General features: G+C 43.0%; 1 protein-coding gene across 1 annotated transcript in view; it reads left to right on the forward strand.

Moving 5' to 3' along the window:
- LOC101741569 (nephrin) overlaps positions 1-18170 on the forward strand; it is a 396854-nt gene that overhangs the window by 362224 nt on the left and 16460 nt on the right. The window contains exons 11-15 of the mRNA XM_038010776.2: positions 591-780; positions 1127-1230; positions 1712-1853; positions 5651-5805; positions 17409-17630. Coding sequence (XP_037866704.1) covers positions 591-780; positions 1127-1230; positions 1712-1853; positions 5651-5805; positions 17409-17630 — 813 coding nt within the window. The remainder of the gene's footprint in view (positions 1-590; positions 781-1126; positions 1231-1711; positions 1854-5650; positions 5806-17408; positions 17631-18170) is intronic.

The following is an 18170-nucleotide window of genomic DNA, read 5'->3' on the forward strand; positions in this document are numbered from 1 at the left end:
AGTATTTTAATTAGTATAATGAGTGGCGGCGGGCCGGTCGCGGCGGAGCACGTACACAGGTTCCGTCCGATCGCTCCCCGACGCGACTATTCTATTGTCGGGGAGGGCCACTTAATGGAACCATTTGAGATATTCGTAGCATGTCACCGTTCACTTATGGGCTCGATGTACGTCACGTTTCAGTGGACATTGTCCCGATTTTCTCGCTTTCAATCTGGCTAATGGAAATTCAATACGGAAGGTTTACGGTGTGCGAATCTCAATGTGTCAAATTCATAATTTCCCTGCCTTTGTTTAAATTCACACGCCGTTAGGCACATCGTACACCTTATTTAAGTAAAATGAACCGAAATGTTTACATAATAAATAATGAAACAGTCCATCCCCTTTCATGGTAGGCAGCATCATGTCGATGTCCACGGCTCTTCTTTCTTCAGTGGCGATCAATTATACACACGTCCCAAGATACAGCTTATCAAGGCGGACTGAGCATCGGCCGGGGTCGTGGCTCGTGTACTCTCTCCCTTGTTGTCAATGTTGTTGAGTGGCTGAAGTTGCCAGAAGTGTAATTCATTTAGCGATTGTTCCAGATGCACCTTCCTGTCGAAGCGGCGGTGTGTCGGTGGTGGGTGCGGCCCGCGGTGAGTCCGTGGTAATAGTGTGCAAAGTGGACGCCGACCCCCCCGCCGCCGTCTTCAAGTGGAAGTTCAACAACTCCGGGGAGACCCTCGACGTCGCCGCCGACAGATACACCTCTAATGGCAGCGCCTCTAGCCTTAAGTGAGTCTCTCTCTCAAATTTTATAAAAATTCATACTATAATAATATATAATAATATATTTTATATATAATAATATATTTTAAAATTAAAATAGGTATCCGTATTTAGTATCAATCGATCCAAATAATCTAGGCTTACTTCCACAGTTCATGATTAGATGAGATAAAATTCTTAATGAACTAAAACTTACTACATACTTACATTCAGGTACCCAATTTATAATATGGGTTTCTTAAACAAGGTTTGTTCACATAAATCCTCGTAGTGTTGTTTGGGGGCAACGTGGCAGGGTCGATTATTGTTAAAACTCTTTAAAATCTGATTGGACAATACAACCGGGCCGCAGGTACACTCCAGTAGCCGACCTGGACTATGGGACCCTGTCGTGCTCGGCGTCCAACGAGGTAGGCGCACAGCTCGCCCCCTGTGTGTTCCAGATGGTGGTGGCAGGTCAGACACTTTGTTTTTGAAAAATACCTTGAACTTCCAACATATTCGTATACTTAACATGCGACATTATTTTGCTATAACTATCTAGCTATAGCGAATAATGTATACAAAGCAATAACATATACATAAACACATGTAGTGTATATTATGTACTATATGTAGATCATGGTAACTCCAACATACAGCGGGATCTTCTTTGACCATCGTAGCTTACTATTTACAGATGCCAGAGTAAAGCGCCAAGACTGAATAGTATTGAATGAAACTCTTTTAATATCACAGAGAGATTTAATGATTTTAATATCACAGCATTATGGTCTTACAAAACTTCTCACATTCTGATGATTACGTACTCTAAATATTGGTGTAGGAGTGCTAGCAGCTAATTAAAGTACGATAAGCTCGTTTAGTTTAGTGGTAGCAGCAACGGTGCGAGACAATACATACGTTCGTACAAGTAAGGTCGAGATGGTGTGCGCAGGCAAGCCGCACGCCCCGCGCAACTGCACGCTGTGGAATCAGACGGCGGAGTCGGTGGAGGTGTCGTGCGTGGCGGGCTTCGACGGCGGCCTGCCGCAGACCTTCCTGCTAGAGGTCTACCATGCCGACGGATCCTCCCCGAGGTACTACCTGCACTAACTGTTTTATTCAATTATTATTTTTTATTAAAAACAAGAGCAGATCCGCTTTTTTTCCTACCTATGCTGATAGCCTTGGGAGGCTATTTCAGCTTCGCCCTAACATGTAGGTGAGCCCACGGGGCCCAAACCGGAGTGTTGCTAACACTGGCCGTAACAAGAGCCGTGCTTCGAAGAATCTACCACCGGATCGAAAACGCGACCCACTGAGAAGATCCGGCAAGAAACTCAGTGGGCTGTGTCTATGGGTTTCTCTGCCTCGTTTATCATCGTTATCTCTATTTTTCGCCTACTAATTGGAATAACGCATTGCCCTTGCTTGTTTATTATGTCTGACGGGTTCGCAGGCCATTTGATGGTAAACATAGCAAGTCATACACAATAATTTGGACGCAGCCGCTGCCAACATGACATTCTGACGTCAAACACTCTATTGGACATAACTAAAATAAAAAAAACTATTATGCAATATTTATAATCTACACAAAATGATGATTTATTCTATTCTTATAAAGATATAGCTACAGACGTCACCCTCCATTGAACAGATGTCAGATGGGCACTGTGGGATCTACTATTTCCATATCATTAGACAGGTCTCTTGCCTATCTTTTCATGGTTAAAAAAAAGTTTACTATAAATGTGATTCAGAAAACAAGACATTAACAATTTGCAAGTATTTAAGTAAGAAAGGCTGTTCTTCATAGCTCTTGAATATAATAAAGTATGGTGACGTGAGGTACAAGGGGCGGCGGAGGGGAGGGTTGGCCGCGCGGGGTTCGCGCCTTTTAATATAAAGCGGGCAATCTGCCGCGAGTGGCGCCCTCCGGCGACGTGCCCGGACTTAACGACTGTCACACGACACAGTTACTACGCACATGACGCTGTGCTTCTTTCCTGTTACGTATAATTTAAAAATAACAAAACTACCAGCCCTTAATGGATCCGCCGAGGGGACATTTGCGGTAACGCGACTGAATTTTTCCAGACCTAACTTTTTCCCTTTCGCGAACCTTTTGGAGCCCCTTTTGTGCAAACAAATCTTTTAAATTAAATTGTAAGAAAATGTCTTGTTTAATTTTTTTAATGAAAACATAGCTAATTAGAAGCTCTTGTTTTCTTAATTAGGACAATAATGTTTTTCTCTTAAATAAACAAACCAAATAAATACGAAAATTTTATTCCACAAATAATAAACACAAAACAGGTATAATTAACTATACTTGAGACCTTAGAACCTATATCTCAAGGTGGTGGGTTATATCATTTACGTTGTGGATGTCTATTGGCTCCAGTAACCACTTGACACCAGGTGGGCTGTGAGCTCGTCCATCTATCTAAGCAATAAAAAAAAATAAGGTGAATGTCGACTGGCTCGCTATATACGTAGGTACCTGTATACGGCGGGTACAATTCGCGAGCACTGTAAAGCTAAATATACGTTTCAATGAGACAATTATTCCCTTTCCTTCAAGTAAAAATTAGACATGATATAATGTGAGCAGGTAGGGGAGAGGGCTCAAAGTGGGATTCCATGTCAACACGGGGCCCTCATTAAAGTTGGCGAAACAGCGTTAATTATGAATTAACACGACGGAGTCCCGACCCCGGCCTCCTCGCCGCGGCCTCACCTGTCACGCTCGATACGCGAACTAATCTATTATTCTATTTATTTGAAATCTTAGAGGAACATACACTTAATGTTTTATACAGATAGATCCCATTCAAAACTCAGTAATGATATTTCAATAAATCGTCCTGTTCGTCAAGTGAACAACAAGAATGTTTGCGTAAGTCGTAAATAAAATCATTCATAAAGTATCTCGTAGCCGATAAAACTATTATCTAACTGCTTAGAACGAAAAAACTAATTTCAGAATCTATTAACAATACGTAAAGTGATTTATATCATGCAGCTTTTTGTGGAGTCATTATGTATATTTTCGCTTTGACTAATGTCAAAGCGGCTCAGACTTATTATTTATTCGTAGCTCAATAACAAACAATATCTTCGTAATTTAACTTTTCTAACTTGTGTGCTTAACACATAGCAAATAAATAACTTGTGTTTGAAGTTTTGTTCGGTGCTCTGCTACGCGGCGCTACGCAGCGCACCTAGCTAGTGTTGGGAAGAAAGTAATAGTTTATATAATTTCGTTGTTATTGGGTTATTATGTTGTAGAGATTTTTATGGCGTGCGTAATACCTATTGTAAAAATACTATTTTTCCTACGAGCCCGCTTTCCTTATTACTTCTGTTGTTTTCATTTTTTACTGTTAAATATTCACAGTTATTCATGTTAAAAGGTCTTTGAAATCTAATAAATTTAAGTATCTTCCATAACATTATTACGCTCCTACAAAGATTGTTTTAAAGAGGTTTCTGAATTTTTCAAAATACGCTCGTGTCTCAAAAATAAAAAATCAAATGAATCCTGCGAACCTCCGTCAATTTCTAAGGCTAGCAACACTAAGTCGACACCTCCGCACCACACGAGACAATGTTAATAAATGTTGCCGGCTTAGATTATTTAGCGCGGCTCTGTGCTTCAAACAAGACCCACGGAGAATTCGTAATACACACATACGTATGTATGTAAATTAACGTGATCATTTCGATCAAGCTCCTGTGACAATTAACATATTTTATTTTTATTCATACAAATATAGAGCCACCGATAGGGCTGTATATTTCTGCTGCAACTCCATCGTGTTCCAATACAAAGCGCCGATTAGTTATGTTATTAATGAAATGTAATTGAGACTTTGCCTGAATGTCCCGAGGAGTTCTTTTGGTAAATCTCACTACTGAATAAACCCCGAGCTCCCCTGCCCGAAAATGATTGATAAAGTCTGAAAAAATATTATGTCCATTCCTTTTTGTGTTTACCAAACATTAAACCCTAAAAAAATGTATTCCCATTAATGCAAACAGAATTCGATAGCCCATTAGCGCCTACACATAAAATTGCAAAACATTAGACATATTTTATGATATCGTAAATCGGGACGCGGGATTGTGTCCGATAAAGCATTCAATTATAATTAAGAACATTAACGGTTGGGCCGCCATGTTCTCGCTCAATAAAATACATTCATTTAAAAACACACTTCACTTGAGTTGATGCTAATGACTTTAAATTATTTCAAAAGCGGGTTATATTTTTCTATGGGTTTGGAAATGTTATCTATCTATTTATATATATAAAAATGAATTGCTGTTCGTCAGTCTCGCCAAATCTCGAGAACGGCTCGACCGATTTGGCTAATTTTGGTCTTGAATTATTTGTGGAAGTCCAGAGAAGGTTTAAAAGGTAGATAAATATAAAAATGCTACGAGTATACGGCTTACCTGATAGTGAGTGGTTACCGTCGCCATAGACATCAGCAATGCCAGGGTCAGAGCCAAGCCGCTGCCTACCGCTAAGTACTCTCCACAAGCCTCGTTTGAAGAAGGACATGTCATAGCGCTCGGGAAACACCGTGGAGGGGAGTTTATTCCAAAGCCGGATGGTACGTGGCAGAAAATCTATCTGGAAACGCACTGCGGATGAACGCAGTGGCTCCAGGTACTATGGATGAACTCTACTCCGGTGGCGGGCGGTGCGATGGTAAAAACGAGATGATGCGATCATCTCAAACAACTCCTTATACAGTAATGTAATACAGTAATGTAAAATAAATAAAGTAATGTATATCAAATCAACTTACACTTAATATTCATTCCTTCAATATTTCAGAGATGAAAAATACTAGTAATGCAATATACATTTTTCATTCAGAGTAAACTTAACATCAGAAGAGCCGTCGTGGACGATACGAGGATTGGAGTGGGACGTGCGCTTTCGACTCATAGCCGTGGCGGTGAACAGCAAGGGTCGATCACCACCCGCCTCCCTAGATGACGTGCTGTTCAGAGACCCGGAGAAGAGAACAGGTCAGTTAATATCTAGTATCTGAAAAAAAAGAATAGTATGTGTGTACTCCGATGTACTACGATAAAGCATGGTGTAATAAAAATCAAGCCCGCGAAAAATATAATTACCGTAATTACTGAGGGGAAAGCGTGACGTGAGTCCGCGCGGGCACCGCACAGGTACCGCATGGGGACCGCATGAGCACCGCACGGAGACCGCACGGAGACCGCAGGGTACCATCCATGCTCTCTGTTTCTGGTGCGAAGAAATATTCAGTTATAATTTGCAGAATATTTTAAGACGTGTCCGCTTGCTGTCGGATGAGCACTGCGTGCACGCAATAGTCTATGCAAAAAAAAAGTTATAACAGCAATTAAATTAATCCCCTTAGACTAGATAGCTGTTTGATTTTTTTTTCTTAAATATTTTCATAAAACCTTTATTTTTTCATATCGCAACAGAAATAACAATTCGAGCATAATTATTATTCAAAATCCGAGTTGAAGTTTCTGATGTAATAACAAAGCTCACATATGCTAAGGAAGATTAATTAGCGTCATCATAAGCTGAAACGGATAATCGTGGAAGGCATTAAGCGGGGCCATCATTAGAAGACCATCGAAACATACGAGCTACACTTGTCCGTAACTAGTTTTTGTTCTAAATCACTCGGCGAAACTCAATTTGGAGGGTTAAAGTGGGGACCCGGGGGAAGGGACGCACGAGGGCGTTCTAAGTGGCGCCAGAGCCTTTATCCTCCGCGAATTATTAGCCCTGGGAAAACATTAGCCCCATCTCGAAAAATATAAGAAAGAAAAGTGGCGACTAAAGCGCTTCGTAGATTTGCCGGTCAGAGCGAGCGAGGCCCGTGACTCCGACTCTTTACGAGGCTTTACTTCGTATTGTAGGAGTAAAGCACTTTACATCGTTGTTCCCGCAATCTTTATTACAAATAAATATCTGGATCAATTTCGGCGACCCAACGATCATTGGCAACTCTATTCACGAGTCGGTTTGACTTCTTTATGCATAAATCGCTATCCGAATCTCATCGAATACCGGTTCAATGTTACCAATCGTCACCAACACGTCTCTTCAATGTCCCTACAACATTTGGCTTGTGAACCTATACCTTAAGAGTTCTTCGACTGGCCGAATGCTGGGAACGGGAGGTCCACGGTAATCCGGTTTTAATTAAACGCAGCTCGCCTCCAGCGGGCAGATTAATCGAGAGCCACTCTTGTGCCCCGGCCGGGTCACCGCTGCCAGGGCTGCTAACTAACTTTAAATGTAGTTGGGGCCGATTGTTGCACAGACAGATTTGTTTGTTTGTGTTTCCATCCTGGTGTGGTTTTAGGAAAATACATTTTTAACTTAGCCTTCGTATATTTCGGTGTTATTCTCTTTTGGGATCCCACAAGATAATGCACGCTGTCTTTTTATTTAAATATGTTCATCTGCCAAAAGTAAACAACCGGTAACATATTCCTCTTACATGGATATATAATACGTATATGTATCCTTTAACACATTTCGACAAATTGATACTGCAGTAGTGCGTGGCCAGTATTGTACTTGCAAGTTGCCTGCCTTCATGGGCAGTTCATAGTGATCATACGTCAAACATATTATGTATTTATTTGATCCAATTGTCCGTACAATCGCTGCAGCCCTAGTCTCAAGGGCCTAGGCTCAAATTGTAACAACGTCTTGTAGGGTACGATCTCCACCGATGACCCTCACCGGTAAAAGCTCAACGGCCTCTGTAAGCTACTGTCTTACAAAAAATAATAGAGACATACTTTTATTAAATCGAAGGGCAAATATTAATATTACTTCAGGTGCAAACAATGCTATTCATTTGAACATTATCTTCAGAAGCAATTTAATGAAGCGACTGTGATAGTAACATTAGGTCGAGCAATAGTGTTTCATAATTTATAAATTGTTACAGTAAAATTTCTTTGGTTTTACTGTTTCTATCTGGATAGTTTTACCATTAAATGGTTCCACTAGGTGGTGTATTGATACTTTAGGATGTTAATAAAAATCGTACTGAAATTTTTACTCCTTCCTTCTATGGCAGGCTCCAAACTCAAAACTGCCCTTAAGCTATTACATATTTTATCATGCCACTAACTGATTTATAAATAAGTATCAACTACAACCAATACCAATTATAATGTCACTAAAAATATCACTACATATCTGTTATAATACTAGAATATAATTGAGATGAGTAATTAATTTTATATTAAAATCTTTCACTATACCGACCGGTATTTGTGGCGAGCCTTGAGGGAGGCCTATGTCCAGCAGTGGCCGTCTGTGTGCAGAAAAATAAATAGATAGTCACGAATCTATTGAACAAAATCTTAAGGCGAGCCTAATAAACCTTCAATCAACAATTTTCAAACACATTACGATCGTGCAACTTTCTCTGGCCCTGCGTTTAAGATCTGCAAGCATAAGCTAAAATTCAGACTTGTACTGTTATTTGAAATATCACAACTATAGGAAGGTTCTGTAATAAAGCTCAAAACAGCTTTCTTAATTAGTTTAGTCGTAGCAGGCCTAGACTCGCTTCGAATAACTTAGTTTACTCGAAAGGAAATCGACATAAAGACATTATTGAGAGAGAAGAGAAACTGGAGTAACTAAATAGCCATTTAAATATTAATTTGACTTTTGTGTATTTTAATCTTGAACGAAGACTAATTTTGCTGCTGTTTCTTAGAAACACTGTTCAAACTTAAATATGTGGCTCGCTAGGAGCACATTAATGTGGAGGCGGACCGGTGTACTCGCCTCTCGCTACCTCACTCTCACCGTGGTGCGACCGTCGCCTCTGCACATACTATTCTACGGAACCCTCGTGGTTTTTAAATATACGCTTCACTTCTAGTTTGTTTGATACATGTATGGATGAGTTCGATGAGTTCTCGGTCCATCGGGCATTACTTGGCTGGCTTTACTTACTGAAGCAAATAAACATCACAATGTTAATACTGAGACATGTCATCCACCTTGTGCCGAACTTTTTTTTTTATTGCCCTTGTAGGCAGACGAGCATACGGCCCACCTGATGGTGAGTGGTTACCGTCGCCCATGGACTTCAGCAATGCCAGGGGCAGAGCCAAGCCGCTACCTACCGACTCTCTCAACTCTCAGTTGTTTAACACCATTGCTGCAAAGGTGGGCCGGGCCTCTCTACCCGAAGAGCGTGACTACTCCACGGCAGCGTTACCAGTTAACTAAGACCGCCAGAGCCACAAACTCGAAAACCTATCTAGTGTCGTTCTCTGGTTATTTCCACCGGGTGATGAGTTCGTGACTCAGGTCGGCCGCTCTACCCAGGAGACACGGTACGTCCTTGAGAATATTGGATTGTCGAAGCTGTTTATTTATTATTTTTTTACTGAAGAACTGCTATCTAATATTTATCATTTTGCTTTTTGGGGGATGCATGACGAAGCGTCACCTTAGAACAGATCGACCGACGGTGGATATTATCGACTGATATTTACCACGGAACGTCACCGGTTTCGCTAGTTCCATAATACATATAATATCCTGAAACCGTTTCATCCAAAGTAAAACATTCATTACATTCAGCTACACCCGGCTTATTAACTAAATAAATGTGATGTGAAATGGTCACATCCCGCTGCGGATATTAACATAAAATGACCCTGGTGCTACAATTTATGTGCTTCCCTCACTCACACTGTAGCGGCCGCCCTAAATATTCATAGCTTAGAGCGACGAGCCGCCCGCCGCCGCCGCCGCCGCCGCCGCCGCCGCCGCCGCCGCCGCCGCAGACCAAAGCGCTAGAACTCGTAACAGTCGCGGTCGTGGACATTACGATCTGCTTTTATTTAAACGAAATATCGGTTCCGTATTCTGTGAACCTTTGCAGACGAGCATTGCCCTGAGACCGTTCGCAAAGTAACCATTTCTATTACTCAACTACCCAACTATGAATTTCAAATCTACCTGCTATGAATCTACTGTACACATTTAGTTTTTGTTCATATAAATCTGCTTTAAATAAAATCTTTATAGCGTCGTCCACGCATTTTAATTGTTTTATTTACGAATCAACAAATCACAATTTTATATGTTTGTGATACTGACAGGCTTTGCTCTGGAAATAAATGTATGCGGAGGCTTCGAGCGTACGAACAATACGTTTTGAAATAAAGCCAGCAATAAATCTGTCGTGTGCTAGCTCAATCAAAACTAGTAAATAGCGACGGGCGGCGTGGCGGCGTGGCGACGTGGCGACGGGCGCGATAGATTGCAACGAGAATTATTCGAACAAAGATTTCGGTTTTACATATCTATCGCAGCCGCGTGTTGTGGTGTCCCGCCTGCGACTCCGCGGCAGCTGACTCGCATATTCAGATTCAGATTTATTTATTGCTGTCGTTCCATAGACACGAATCTCAGAGCCACGCTGGTGGTAGACGATGTCTGAAGTTGAAGTTGAACGAATGAATATCATTACACTTATCCGTTTATTCATTAACATGCGTTACAAGTCAATATAGTATAATAGTTGTAGTAGTACTGTGTAAATGAAAATTACACAAGACAAAATGAATAATTTTTATTTCATGTCAAACGAAGCAACCAAATTGATTCGAGAGAAAATAAAATCCCATAGACTAGGTGGCCTTGTTCGTCGCAACATCAATTGAGATTCCGAGATTAGGAACACGGGGCGTAAAATTAAAGAGATTCGCTTTGAGATCCTTACAAGCGAATTGCAATTGTAGCGGCCGAGACCGTCCCGGCGCCGCGACGCGACGTCTGCACAGAAACACGACAAGACCCTCTTTGGAAATAGCTTTTACAATTACATTAAAGTGACGAAATCGTTCCGGAGCCGAGGCGGGACGTCTCGCTACAAGGCGGAGCATGGCCGGCGGGGCGGCGGGGCGAGCGCGCAATAAACTCCGATGAATGCAAGTGTACAGCGCGACTCACCGGCCGCCGTAGATCTGCTATTTTAATATTATATTTACAGGCGACCTCCTCCTCCTCGTTAAACTTGTAATGTTCTTTTTATGGTTAAAAAACGAGGTTAATTGATGTAAACGTTGCGAGCTGACTCCAGTTCAGGTTCGAGTCGTGCCGACGCCGTCAGCTAGGTACTATGCGCTTGTGTTCGGAACCGTTTTCAGTAAAAAATGTTGTCACCTTACTTTAAACAGTAATAACTATATGCATATACCTATGGGTTAAAATGGTTTGACACCGGTCAATAGGTTGAAAAATACTTCAAATCGATCACCGCATACCGTATACATATAAGAAGCAATACATTTTATTCATGTCTTTAAAAATGCACTAAATGTATTCAAAATTCAAACAATAAAGAATCGTACGTAGCTCGTTGAGGTGTACATATTGCGAAGACCCTGCACTCGTGTATTCAAATGGGGTTATCCGGAGAAGTCTAGTCTCCCACCACTGCGCAAGTCCGATGACACTCTGGCCCACAGCGCGACAGAGAAGGCTGACCTTCTGGTCAAACTCTTCGCCTCGAACTCGACTGTGGACGACGGGGGTGCCACTTCACCGAACATCCCCCAGTGTGATAGCTCCCTGCCGGATATCTGCTTCACACAGTGTGCAGTTAGGCGGGAGCTCCGACTCCTGGACGTCCATAAGTCGAGTGGGCCAGACGGCATCCCCGCAGTGGTTCTGAAAACGTGCGCCCCTGAGCTGACACCTGCGCTAACGCGTTTGTATCGCCTCTCTTATTGCGCTAACAGGGTTCCGTCTTCATGGAAGACCGCCCACGTCCACCCTATCCCCAAGAAGGGTGACCGGTCGGACCCGTCGAGCTATAGGCCTATCGCGATAACTTCCTTGCTTTCCAAGGTGATGGAGCGAATAATAAATACACAACTCCTGAAGTATCTTGAGGATCGCCAGCTGATCAGTGACCGACAGTACGGTTTCCGTCACGGTCGCTCAGCTGGCGATCTTCTTGTATACCTTACTCACAGGTGGGCTGAAGCCTTGGAGGGCAAGGGCGAGGCTCTTGCTGTGAGCCTTGATATCGCGAAGGCCTTCGACAGGGTCTGGCATAGGGCACTTCTATCGAAGCTACCATCTTACGGAATCCCCGAGGGTCTCTGCAAGTGGATCGCTAGCTTTTTGGATGGGCGGAGCATCACGGTCGTTGTAGACGGTGACTGTTCTGATACCATGACCATTAACGCTGGCGTTCCACAAGGTTCGGTGCTCTCCCCCACGCTTTTCATCCTGTATATCAATGACATGCTGTCTATTGATGGCATGCATTGCTATGCGGATGACAGCACGGGGGATGCGCGATATATCGGCCATCAGAGTCTCTCTCGGAGCGCGGTGCAAGAGAGACGATCAAAACTTGTGTCTGAAGTGGAGAACTCTCTGGGGCGAGTCTCCGAATGGGGTGAATTGAACTTGGTTCAATTCAACCCGATAAAGACACAAGTTTGCGCGTTCACTGCGAAGAAGGACCCCTTTGTCATGGCGCCGCAATTCCAAGGAGTATCCCTGCAACCTTCCGAGAGTATTGGGATACTTGGGGTCGACATTTCGAGCGATGTCCAGTTTCGGAGTCATTTGGAAGGCAAAGCCAAGTTGGCGTCCAAAATGCTGGGAGTCCTCAACAGAGCGAAGCGGTACTTCACGCCTGGACAAAGGCTTTTGCTTTATAAAGCACAAGTCCGGCCTCGCGTGAGCGCTATGACATGTCCTTCTTCAAACGAGGCTTGTGGAGAGTATTAAGCGGTAGGCAGCGGCTTGGCTCTGCCCCTGGCATTGCTGAAGTCCATGGGCGACGGTAACCACTCACCATCAGGTGGGCCGTATGCTCGTCTGCCTACAAGGGCAATAAAAAAAAAAAAAAAGTCACCTGTGTACTTGGTGCAGGTTTTTAACGTTCTCGATAGCGTAAAATTTAATTCAAATTTGTACGGAGTTGGAACGTTTGCCTACATTTGCCGCTAGGGGCGCTTTTCCAGCTGCATACAATATTGAATTAACTTTGACGCTATCGAGAACGTTAAAAAGCTCGCAGTAAGCACAGAGCCACGCGCGCCAGTCGACTTTACGACCCTCGCTCTCTGAGACACCGCTGCTGTCGCCAAACGCGCGCTTCAAATACTAGCTCTACTCTCTCTGGATATGAAATATTCATATTTTTTCGTGACTGGAAAGGTGTATTAAGATAATGGGAGTCTGTCCCGCCACTAGCACTATGTACTCGCTTTATAGTAGTAATTCACGTAAAGTTACGATGCAAAGTTCCAATGTTAGCAAAACGTAGCTTTCATTAGAGTTGATCGTTTTTTGTGGTTTTGCCCTCTTGTTACGTAACAAAAGTTGCGAACCCGCCGCGATTTTTTTGATCGCATACACGTCCGGAACACAAATGCCTCAAAGCTCGTAACCAGATCGCGACGTGTGTCATTCTTGTTCATAGTCGCAGCGGCGAGGTATACGTCAACAGGCATCACTCCGCGCGACGCAAACATCTCAATGCGAGGAAATCAGTACAAATCAGTACAAGTTCAGCTGAGCTATGACGTCATGACTTGCGACGACCCACCCGCCAATTGGCGCCAATGAATCCACAGCTACAACTCATCGAGTCGGAATCACGTTCAATATTTTCAGCAACGGATTAATTGCGACGACCGGAAAAATATAATAACACGCTCATAAATCACTGATAAACTGCGATGAATAATGATTATTCATTTGGTCGTTTTTGCGTATCGGAGGCCGGCGTGATATATGTGCGCGGGGGGGGGCGGTCGCGGGGGGCGGGCGGGGCCACTGTCGACACCTGCGATCGTCGCCCCGCCGAGCGCCGACTAGTGCCGAGCTGCCGACCTATTCATTACTAGTTTTATGAGCCAACAGAACGCTGCACCGAATTCGATATGACAAAACTACATTTTCATTTGCATTTTAAATTCTAATCCAATTATTATTTTATTTAACGACATGGGTTCAATGTATACGTACTTTTCAGCATTCTATCTATTGCTGTGAAATTGAGTCACGAATTATTACATTAACGGGAGCATACGTCCCGTACGGGCGTCGGCGGGGACGAGGGAAACATTAATATTTACATTAAGTTCACCCAAACCGAGGGTCATATATGAACATCATAACATTTGGTACCTACCTAACGTTAATTAACAACTCGATCACAAAAGTTGAAAATATCGTTAGGTACATTGTCACACATGTCATTTCTATATCTGCCAAAAAGCTACCATGCGGTATGGCTCGATGGGCAGGATAGTTTAAATAGCTATCGACCCTGCTTACCTGAGAGACTGTTAGCACTCCTGCACGTGAAAAAGTTCTGTTCTTCATAATAATAATTAGTTTTCATTTATTTGTTGCCCTTGTAGACAGACAATCCTATAGCCCACCTGATGATGAGTGGTTACCGTCCCCCATGGACTTCAGCAATACCAGGGGCAGAGCCAAGCCGCTGCCTACCGTTTATGCTGATAATTCTCATTATAAGCCCGGCAAAATTCATTGCGCATCGGTTGTGTGTTGTGCTGTGAGCCCCCGACCGGCTGTGTGGCCATACTACCTTATTCCGTCGTGAAGGGGTTTTATTTTATTACTTTACGTAAAGATTACAATTAATATTAAATTGACATTACTGTCGGTTTGCTGGTGGACAACAATTGTGAACGCTTTCTTTCGGAGGGCTCGCGTGCTCGTCCGCTTATGATGATTTTAAAACACCCCCGATCAACCTCTTTGGCCAACTTATACCCTGGGCCAGGAAGATAAAGTACCTGGGAGTCAGGTTGTTAGGTCTCCTTCGGAGGCGCTCGGGCAGCTGTTAGCAAATCCCACCCCTCCTGGCTGAGCCTTTGGTCGCCCACCTGTCCTGGTGAAACTGGAAAGGCCTTCGGGCCACCAACAACCCTTAAATCATAAAACAATACTCTAAAATAGAATCATCTCAAATAATTTCTAATCTAAATTGTAATAAAAACAACCACGTTTCACGTTTATAGTCCCAATCATTGCATTGTATTGTTAGGTATTCTTCGTATTCTCTGATTGTTTAAAATATGATGTCATGATACTGAGGTGGGTGGCGAATCTCGTCAATATAATATAATAAAAATCCACTTCATTCTTTATAAAAAATTTACATTCTTCTGGATATATCGAAGTCTCGGCTAAGTGGTAAGGGCTACGGCTAGTAGTAAGTAGTAGGTGGCTAAGTGCCAACCGAGACCGACTATTCCCCTTGGAGGAAGTCAACAGCATTTCCCACTAATGGAACTTACACAATCCCTATTTTTGGAGAATTGTATCACAATTTTTTTTGTTTTCAAGTATTGTATATCAAGGTCAGGTACTTAGTTTCTTGAATAAGACATCACGACTACGCTGATCCAGCGGTGCTGTGCGTGATCGAGAGGCCACAGCTCCGGGTTCTGCCGGAGTAACACAATCACTAAAGCCCGTTATGAGCTTTGAATTAGTTTAAAATCATATATGATTGCTAGGCGAAGATATAGATAGAGCGATGGTGCCTACTCCTGCGTATTATTTAATTTTATGCGCCAAAGAAACGTAATCAGTAAAATGCCTGAAGCACTCGATTGATCCGACTATGCCAGGGTTCAAATTCTGCACGAATAATCCATAAACCGTCCCACCAAATTTATAAATCTGCATAATAACTGATATCAGAGCGAATTGTGCGCCGCATGGATCGACTCCGCTTCTGTCTGTCTACGCTGCTATTGAGACAATTGAGGCTGACCCCATGTCTCAAGCTGCCACGAACTTGTCATATATGTAAGTGTACTGGATTACAGGATACACGTGGACTCCGACAGTCATTGATTACAGGTGAGCTGTGAGTTCATCTGCCATTTAAAGAAGTGTTGTAAACATATATACATATGTACGGGTGTTGTTAATAAGTAAACAAAAGCCTAATAACAAATAAACGTAGCGACGAAGACATTAAGTTTCCGTCGCGACGTGAACTGTTCCCAGTTCTGTGCGCTGTCGACGGTATAAATAAATGAAAGCGAGTCTCTTGAGGGCGCTACTAATATGCTTTAATCATAAATAGTTGGCAAGTTGAGTAACAAGGGAGTGAGGGAGGCTGGAGCGACAAGATTAGGGATTCGACATGAGCGGTGGCTTGAGCCGAGCTATAGCTTGCGGCCTCGGCGTCGCTCGCTCCACACCCCGCGGCGCTAATTGCCACGCAAACTTTACTTGTACACGAACAGATTGTAGGAACTACGCGCTATCTACATATACGAGTATTACAACGTCGGAGTTATGGCTGCTTTAAATTACCTTCATAACGATTTGTAACTTGTATGTGCAAGATTTATCATTTTTAGACGTTACTGCGCCCTATGTTTTGTTCCATTGACTTAATATCAATCAATCGTCACGAAGTCCGAGCACCCATATACAAACATCTGATTACTCGCACTGAATCCTGTGACGTTTTGTAACAATACTCAAGTCCTTAGCGTTAGGCCGCGGCTTGGCTGTGCGACGCTGGTCGCTCAACATTGGGTCAAGCGTGTCACCACCTGTATACACAGGCAATAATAAAAGCTTGCCTTCGAAAATAGGGACCACTCTACTCTTTGAACATAAAGCGATAAGTAGTCGAAACTGGTTCGGGCCCACACCACACCACGGCTCGTGTAACTAAATTGAATATAGTAGAATGCAGTGCAGTGCGTCCACACGAAGCTATGACCGTTCAGAAGGAACATAACGGCCAATAAAAGACAGAAGTTGTTCGCGCGCCGAGCGAAGGCTCCCAGTTATTAATGAGGTCCGCCGTAATTAGGCTCCACTAACTGCCGGGACTACAGATGACTTATTGTCATTGCCGACATTCCTTACTTGTCTTCGACTCCTGTTTATTGTTATTGCGATCGATTCGGTGTTGGCAAGCTTCGTGACGTGGACAACATAGGCTGCATACGAACTACGAGGAGCTATTTGATGCCAGCTTTCAAAATCTTCTGACCGGTCCCTGCGACATTTAAGAAGAATTTACAATCTCGTATTTTTTAAATCGAATTATCTAGATTTTGTAATAAGTGTACAAAAAGTAGATTAAATCATACACATCCTGAAACACCCTTGTACTTAGACGCTTTCCTGAACGTCCATCGCTTTTCCGTATTGATTTCACGCTACGGTCCAGACGTTACGCACCCCAACAATACATAATATAAAAACCTTCACAAAGTACTTTACTTCAAGTATCTACATTATAATAAAAAGAACACAAAAAATACAAGAAGAGAACTAACATCAAATTTTAAACTTCACTAATATGACCTATATTCGCAATAACACTGGAACGAAAAATGACCGATGAGCTAGATGTAATTATGTTCCGGGAACCGGAAGTGACGAGTCGCGCTGGTATTGAACCGGATCGCTCTCCGAAACGGTCTCATTACATGATTATACTGAACACTATACGAGCGTCAGATTGATTCATTGAACAAAATTTATGTTATATGTATACGTAATAGTTTTTAAATGTTGTTTTAAGTTTTTTCGTATATTTTGACAGCAACGGAAGCGTCACTAGGCATGAGCAGCATGTTGGGCGCAGCGGGAGCGGGAGCGGGTGCGATATTCGCGCTGTTGGCGGGGGCGTGTGCCGTGTCGCTGCGACGGAGGCGGCGGCCGCGTCTAGCCAAGCCGCTGCCCGCGCCGCTCGTCACCCAGCACCTCACTCTTAAACAACCAGAATTGGACGACGCTGAACCAGATCTGATACCCAATAATTATTGTAAGTACTCATTCGATGTCAATTTTGACTCAATTTTGTTTATTCTTGTATTGGGTGGTTCTATTCTCCGGTGATCCTGACTTTGAGCCATTGAATGAGAAACTTTAATTTATTAATTCTTAAGCAAAATAAACCTATTATTAAGGAAAAAGTGAGGTTTTCAAATCTTGAATTACTTTATTTTTTATTTATGTACTATAAAATGCCGCCGTATTCTTATGTAGATTGCTACAACAACTATCTACCTTTCCCTATTCGTCCAACTAAAAACACACGTTACTTAGTGGTAAAAAATATAAAAAAGCACTAGAACCAAATTTTTTGTTTCTGACCCGGTTTGAGAAACCTTCTGCGAGGTCCACGCGTCTAGGGAAAGCGCGGGGTGTGTGAGACTGGACGATCCGCAGATATTGTTAGTGGACCGCGACCGTGTGTGTGGGTGCAAGGATGGTATGTAGGGCCCTACCTGATTTCTGATTCCCCCGAGGTCAGAACCCGGACGGGTTAAGGAAGTCAATACTGCAGCCAGACGCGCGACCA

Source organism: Bombyx mori, chromosome 4 (assembly GCF_030269925.1).
Source record: "Bombyx mori chromosome 4, ASM3026992v2".
NCBI classification, from domain to species: domain Eukaryota; kingdom Metazoa; phylum Arthropoda; class Insecta; order Lepidoptera; family Bombycidae; genus Bombyx; species Bombyx mori.